The sequence below is a fragment of the Nuphar pumila genome, chromosome 9 (assembly GCF_984573655.1).
Source record: "Nuphar pumila chromosome 9, dmNupPumi1.hap1.1, whole genome shotgun sequence".
Lineage (NCBI taxonomy): Eukaryota > Viridiplantae > Streptophyta > Magnoliopsida > Nymphaeales > Nymphaeaceae > Nuphar > Nuphar pumila.
Genome location: NC_143257.1, coordinates 127,031,696 through 127,039,721, shown reverse-complemented (window position 1 = coordinate 127,039,721; position 8,026 = coordinate 127,031,696). Strand labels below are relative to the sequence as shown.

At 40.5% G+C, this 8,026-nt stretch overlaps 1 protein-coding gene across 1 annotated transcript; it reads right to left on the bottom strand.

Annotated features, from left to right (window-relative positions):
* Positions 1–2,119: 2,119 nt before the first annotated feature.
* Positions 2,120–4,111, bottom strand: LOC149829378 (Pentatricopeptide repeat (PPR) superfamily protein). Its single transcript, XM_090017253.1, has one exon. The coding sequence runs from the start codon at positions 4,109–4,111 to the stop codon at positions 2,312–2,314; it is 1,800 nt and encodes a 599-aa protein (XP_089873379.1). The 3' UTR covers positions 2,120–2,311.
* Between the last annotated feature and the right edge of the window lie 3,915 nt (positions 4,112–8,026).

The following is an 8,026-nucleotide window of genomic DNA, read 5'->3' as shown; positions in this document are numbered from 1 at the left end:
TTTTCTGTTCCGGCAATGAGACTTGCAAAATAACGATGGCTGTCGTCCGCCAACATTATTTTTTTCCAAAAAAGACTCCTAGTGTCAAAAGGGATGTTTTTCTTTTTAAGCACAAACTGAATCACTCTAGTGTAACCAAACTTGAATACAAAGCAGTGACACAAGATGTCATTCGCACTACAGAAAATAAAATCACGTTAAAACAAAAGCAGAATAATAATGGAAAGCTGCACATAATGAGTCGTCTTTTATTCCCATGTCATAATCATATTCCACCTTTGCGGCAATCCCATAAACTTAGTTAGCATATAAAAAACTGTCCTACCTTGTGGACGTTATTAAGTTCAAGCCAAGTATATCAAATGCAAAGGGCATGAAAGAATCTACCACATTCCTCTCGGATCAAACGCCAGTGGCACATGGGTGTGTCTGTAGCATATTTACTAGGAAACAAAATGGATATGAAAAGAGACACAACCGGAAGTGGGGAAGCGAGTGTTAAAAGGTAGTATGAAGTGGAAAGCCATTATGCAAGTGAGTGCTAAAAGGTAGTAGGAAGCACCAGCAGGGGCTCCGCTTGTCTGGCAGGAGCAGTTAGTGCACGTCACCTTGTGTTGGGACGTTAAGTTTGAACCCAATGGTATATGGTTGTATAACTGGTAGGGGTCTGCCTAACCCCAGTTTCTCTGTCTAAAAAACAAAGGGTAGTATGAAGCGATTATGCAAGTGCGCGAAAAAAATGAAAGAGAAACACGTAGAAAGCAATATGAAGCACGGACGGAATTAGGTAAGAAATAATGTTTTTGGCCAGGCAATTGGCAAATTTTGCTAAATCAGTGGGTATGAAATGTTGGAAAGACCGGTCCTAGACTGGCAACCTCTAAAAGAGGTGAACGTTTAATGTATTCAGCAGTTATTCTAAAGCTTTAATAAACCGGTAGGAGTCTGCCAAGAGTCCGCCAAACGTCGCTTGCCTGTCCCCCCCCAAAAAAAATGTGAGCACAAATATAAAAAGATATAAAACCAACATGCAAGCTTATTAGGAACAAAAAATTATAATTTTTTAAATATGAGAAACATCCGAATTGAGGGGGAAGTAACAAGAAGCGAGAGGGAAACTTTAAGGAAGCGGAAGAAATCGATTTGAGAAGAGAAAATGAAGGGGGCTTCCCGCTAAAGGGAAACACTCTTTGCATATTCTGAAGGCGAGTTTTCCAAAGCTTCCCCTCCTTTTGGGAAAGCGAGGAGCTTCTCCCTTCTGAAGCGATCTTCAGGAGAAACAAGTTTCACGTGTAGCAAGAAGCTTCCTGGAGGTGGGACACATAAGGCAGGTGGTCGTAGGCCCCCACCTGGGGTTTTCCTCACTTGGGCTAGGGTTCCCGAGCTGCAGGAACTTAAGAATGTCCATAGGAGGGGTGGGATGGAGGTGTTTATAAAAATTAACTCAAGAATTAAGGAAAATATGCACTTTATGGGATAGGGCTAAAATGGAAGTAGGTCATTTTTTATGAAAACATGATCTTAGGAATTTTGAAAGACATGGGCCTGTTTTTAGAGTTTCCTGTAAAAATTGGTGCCTGTATTGGATTACTCCATGATAATACTTCTTGATTTAGTACAACCGGCAACACGAGATGATGGAAATTTATGGATTGGCTCTGTCAAGTGAGATCAGATCGATAATGGGAGCTGAGTACCTTTCCAGCTACCGTCTTTCAATTTCTTTTTAATAATCGTTTTCTTGAAAGACCATCAAACAGAAAATCGCTAGACGATTCTACGATTTTTAAAGGAAAATCACTATTAAGTTCTGCACTTTAAATATTCACTTTTCCATTTAGCAATTTTTATCAGTTCTAACCAATAGAAACCAATAGGGCGAGAAAATTATATGCTTTGATGGTATGTCCTTTTGAAACGATGAGCAGTTCAAGTTCTCCCAAAACCAAAACAACAATGTATTTGACTAGAGGAAAACTGACAAAAACTAATCTCTGAATTTGAATATCTGAATTACATCCACATGCAATTCAACTTTCCCAAGGAAGAGAGTTCTAAACTATTCTCTTATGTGGTTCTTACTCAATTTCTTTAATCTCATAAAAAGATCTAACAGTGGGGAATCAAACGTTCCTTTATATTTTTTGATCTATCAGCCTACCCTCTTAGAATTGCAAGACTTGCACCCACTTCAACTAGAAGTCCTGATAAATGCCCTTCAACTAGGCATTTATTGCATGACTATTAAATATACAGAGGAATCGCCCTCAGAAGTTACTTCAAGAACAAGAACTGGAATAACAGTCTTTTGTCATCTGTAGCCCTTCGACAATCCAGATATCAAAAGCTTGCAGGTCTGAGCATTTGGAACAGCCCCCAATTTCATCATCCTGTCACGTACCTCAAAAGCCTTCTTCATGTTACCCTCATTACAGTACACTCCAATAAGCGAATTGTAATTACTAGTATCACTTAATTGAAACTTTTCAACAAAACCTTCCAAAAGCAATTCTGCCTTCATCCCATTTCCTTCATTGCAGTACCCTTTTATCAAAGCTGAACATATGGAAGAATCAGGCACCAAACCAAAATGGCTAGACATTTCTTGCACTAAGCGCTCTCCTTCTATGTTCTTGTGCATTCTGCATAGACCTTCAATAAGAAACCGGTAAGTAGCCAAATCTGGTCTGAGGCCACTCTCAATGATCGCATCCTTCAAGAACAGTGCTTCATCCAAATTACCATCCTTACAGAAGGCCTGGATTAATGTATTGTAGATCTCCAAAGTTGGTCTATAACCTCCCTGAAGAATCCTTCTAAACAAATTTTTGGCTGCGTTGGGCTTTCCTTCCACGCACAGCGTCACCATTAGCGTAACATAAATTTCATCATCAATCAAAACTCCCAGTCTTTGGATTTCAACAACCAAATTTAAAGCCGATAACAACCTACCACCTTTAATATACCCTTCAACAAGCACCATGCAAGTAAAATTATCAGGCATCAGACCAGTCTGAATCATTTCATATAATAACAACTTAGAGTCCTGCAGTTTCCCTTCTCTGCAGTACCCAGAGATGAGTGAATTATACATAACATGGTCCGGCACGATCCTTCTGTGGATCATTGTATGAAAAAGTTGATGAGCATCCTTAATTCTGCCTTCTTTACACAACCCTTTTATCAAAATTGTATACGTAACCAGATCAGGAACTACGCCCCTCCTGTACATGATCCTGTATAAGTAGAACGCATTATCTAATTTCTTCCTTTTACAGTAGCTATCAATCAGTGTATTATATGTGACTACATCTGGATCAAAACCAGAATCCTCCATTTTCTCCAAAAACTCCTTCATCCTTTCCAAATCCCCATCCTTACATAAAGCATGAGTCAGTATATTAAATGTATATGCATTGGGTAAAACTCCAATTCTTTCCATCTCTTCATAGATTTCCCAACATGGGTTTTGATTCCCACCACAATTAGACTTCAGTAAACCATTCAAAAGACAATTGCAGGCATTGACATGAGGGATCAACCCGATACCCACCGTCTTCCTGAAAGCTTCAACTCCCATTTGAACCATCCCAAACTGAACATAGGCCTTGATCAGCATATCAAAAACAACTGGGTTCAAATTGCAGCCGTTCGTAGCTCGAATCAAACTATCAAACACTTGGTGGTCGATTTTGACGACCTCACTCAATAGCCGCATTGCTTCCCTGAACATTCTTGACCACGCAAGGATATGAACAATTGTACAGTAATTCTGAGTGCTGGGTTTGATCCCCAGCTCATTCTTCACCCAATCAAATAACCCGAGTGCCACAATTGGATCAGATTGGCACCTCAGCAAGGCGCCATCTATTTCAGCAGGACCCAATTGGTGAACAACCTCTTCTTTCTTGAGATGTTTCAAGCCACTGGGCGACCTTTTGAGGCTTGAGCAGATGAAGGACACCACATTGGATTTCTGTGTCCTTGAGTAGAAATTCTTCGAAATTATGAAGATGGGTTTTGTGGAAGGTCTTCTTTCGGTAAAAAGGAGGCAAGAATATATGGATTTTAGGAAGAATGGTCGATATGAGAAGTTGAGACGTCGATACATCTGAGCATTTGAGAAACTATATGAAGGTTTAAAGGGGTGGAGAGAGGAAACGAAATAAAGAACCGAGCGGGAGAAGCATACCCAGTAATGACCTTCCAAGTTTTGAGCAAACGTTGTAGCCGATCCGAAAGCATCCCCGCGACCAACGCCCAAGTGAAGAAGCCGCTCGTTTGATACTAATCATAGCGACAAACGGTTTTTTGCGGTAAGTATCGGCAGTCCAAATCTTGTGATATTTTGAATCTTTTTTTATAAATCTCGCGTTTTTTTCGGCAAAAAAACGGCAACAGGTTGATTTAAAAAACAAAAAATAATTTAAATAATATTTATGCAGAAAAATTTTAAACAAAATAATTTCTGCCAATATTTACCCAAAATTTGTCTAGTAAATTTTATTTTTTTTTAAAATAAATGCCAATATTTGTGACTGAAGCTAATTTCGCACCAAACAAAGGCACCAAAAAAAAGGATCCCATCGTTTGATACAGGATGGTTTCCATCCGATATCGCTGTCCAGCTGGAGCATTTGGACGGCTAGGATGAATGTAGAATGGAATCCATTTAGACTGCTAGGATTGAACCATCTTATGTCAAATGATGGGATCCGTACTCGAAAGACACTTCACCGATCTATCCGACGGGCGATTCAAATTTTTTTTTTTTTTGATAGGCAAGCTGGGTTTTGTAGGGGTGTCAACGGGGACCTACCTGTACCAAACCCCATAAGGTTCGGGTATGGTGATAAATAAGAAGACCTGATTAAGACCCGGGTTGGGACTCAAAGATCCGATTAATACATGAATCCAGGTATAGTTTGTGAAAATTTATACCAGACCCGGGCCCAACCCGAGTTCCGATTAATACACATAATTTTACCGGGTATGGCCCGAGTCTGGTTCGTGTAGTTCTTATTGGGTTTTGTAGGGGTGTCAACGGGTTGGGTTTACATGGACCTGACCTGTACCAAACCCTATAGGGTTCGGGTATGGTGATAAATAAAAAGACCTGATTAAGACCCGGGTTCGGACTCAAAGATCTGATTAATACATGGATCCAGGTATAGTTTGTAAAAAATTATACCAGACCCGGGCCTGACCCGAGTTCCGATTAAGACCCATAACTTTAACGGGTATGGCCTGGGTCTGGTTCATGCAGTTCTTATTGGGTCTGGTATGTTTTTTCTTATGGTGGGTCTGATTAGACCTGGGTTCGGATCTGATACTATACCCAAAAATTGAAGCCAGGTCTAGTTTCACCTGGGTCTGAACCAAACCAGACCCGTTAGGAGTTAGGGCATACCCTCACCAGTTATACATCAGACCATTGAGATTTGAACTTGCAACGTTCCAAAACAAAGTGACGTGCACTAACAGCTTCTACCAAACAAGCGGTTTTGGTCATAAGTCTTCTAGGTTTTAGATGCACCCGAGTCATCCTTAGCACATGGATTTGGATAAACAGATAGTTAAAGGGCTGCTACTCACATCACATGGTGTGGGATTCCCCTACCCTGAATTCAAGTCCCAGTGTGGGTGGCCCTTTGTGCAACGCAAAGCAAGATGCTCCTTGAGGATTGAGGGAGGTGACTATCAAGTTTTTAGCGACCGTAGGTATGCCAAACTAAGACCAACACCGTCCATCTTCAGTGTGTTGAATACATTCAAGGGTCAGATCTGATCAAAATAACCTCTCGCTGTAAGTTCCTTGTCACGAAGATGGCAAATATTTTTGGGTAATTTTCTGATATAGGCAGACATTTTACGTGAAATCTCATGTTAGGTACAACTTTTTTCTACAAGTCCTGACATGGACCGGACTTTTTCTTTCTAACAAAGGTTGGAACTGCATTAGCATGATACTTGAGTGAGTGAGAACTTGACCTATTTTTTATCCTTGAAAACCAATAGGTTTAGCTAGTTTTCAGCTGATCCAGTATCATAAGGTGTCATAGAACCAGATTAGGAACTTTATTGTGAAATATAAGTTGGAACTGGATATGAAACAATCATCAGTCTGCAAAAATCAGATCCAAAACCTGATCATATCCCTATTTTCAATATTGATGAATATCATAGATACATTCAACTTTGGGATAAATGCAAGACTATTATATATGTTCCGGTTTTCTCCGATCCAAGTTGGAAAGAGATAAATATTGTGTAGCAAGTTTTGAGTCAAAATGAAAGCTAAACAAACATGTTTACGTGAGGCGTGGTTCAGTGTTCTGGGGCAAACACTTATAAAGTGTTCTTCCGCTGTGTGGTACACTGGGTCCTCCCTTTTTAATAGAGGGCAGCCACTACATGGTTACTCTTAGTTGGGCAGAACACTGTATTTACTCCCTGTTTTGGTTGATCAGTGCATGATATTTTATGTATGTGCTCAAGTTGTTGAAGGTAACAACAAAACCATGTTGAACATCAATGGGCTGTCTTTTTTTTTTTTATGACGAAGAACCCTTGATGAAGAGAGGAAAAACCCTGAATGGGGGCCCTACGTACAACCACCTTGCCTTACCTAGCCCACCTCTAAAAACTTGGGACACACCAGTGCACCGGCAGGGTTTACGAGGTCATCAACTCAGCACCTCACAACCACCCTGCTGGCCATGCAGGTAACACCAATGGGCATAAGCTAAGTCATGTTGCCACAAAAATAGAAAATCATATACAACTAAAACAAACTAAATAATATCAAATTTTGATTTAACAGAAAATTTGGATATGAGGCGCCTTCAAGTGGATGCATGGGAACCATGGGTAGGGTTGGGCATCTGGCCCGACCCGGCCCGCTAATGGACCAAGCCGACCGGCCTGGCCCGCTAATGGCCTGGTTCTTAAGGGGCTTGGATTTGAAGAAAAGGCCATGGCCCAGCCCATCCCAATGGGCCAATGTGAAGCCGGTGAGGTCCAGCCCGACCTGGCCCAATCTTAAAATGCATAAATGCTTGACTGAAATTATGGGTTAATGAGAGAATAGCAAGTTTCCATGTAACTAATTTCTAATTAGTGCAACTAATTAGGTAAATAGTAATAATTAACAAATAACAAATTTTCATACAACTGATTAGGTAAATAATAATAGTTATCCAAGTTACTACGTAATAGCTAGTTTTTAAAAAATTTATATTATTAAAAAAAATAATAAATAACTCAGGCCCATTGAGCCAGGTAGCCCGCATATCAGCCCGAGCCCTGCTCATGTATATAATGGGCCAGGTTTCGGCCTGAGCCTAAAATCATGGCCCAAACCCAGCCCATAGCAGGCCAGGTCGGCTTGGCCGATCGGGCTGCCGGGCTGGTTGCCCACCACTAATAACCATGGGGACAATGGAGAAAGAGGACAATAATGGAGAAAAAAGTGGTTATGTGAGAATCATGGAGAAAAGAACTGAGAAAGTGGTTGGATGGTATTGGAGAAAAGAAGACAATAATGTAGAGAAAAGTTGTTTAAGTGGGACCATGGAGAAAGGAGGAGCTGGGAAAGTGATTGCATGGGAACCACGGAGGGCAACGGAGAAAGAGGACAATAATGAAAAGGAAAAGAAAGAGGTTACGTGGGAACCAGAGAGCAAAGATGAGCTGAGAAGGTGGTTGCACGGGAACCATCGAGGGCAATGGCGAAAGGGGAAAATAATGGAGAAAAAAGAGGTAAAAGGGTTCTTAGGTGGGAACCATGGAGAAAACTGAAAAAAACAGCCGGAAAGGAGTGAGGTAGATGGGAAAAGGAAAGGGTAAAAAAGTACTTTTGACATTTTTGAAGATCTAACTTTAATCAAATGAGGGTAAAGGTAGGTTTATACAATAAATTCGTATTTGACCGTTATCAGAAAAAGTTAGGTCCATGTGAGGAATTTTAAAAAAATTGGCACCTGATATGAAATTTTACATAAAAGGTTGGTTTGTTTCAGAAAAT

Bases quoted from the DNA above. Each gene is read 5' to 3' on its own strand.
- LOC149829378 (XM_090017253.1), bottom strand. From the start codon at position 4,111: ATGTATCGACGTCTCAACTTCTCATATCGACCATTCTTCCTAAAATCC.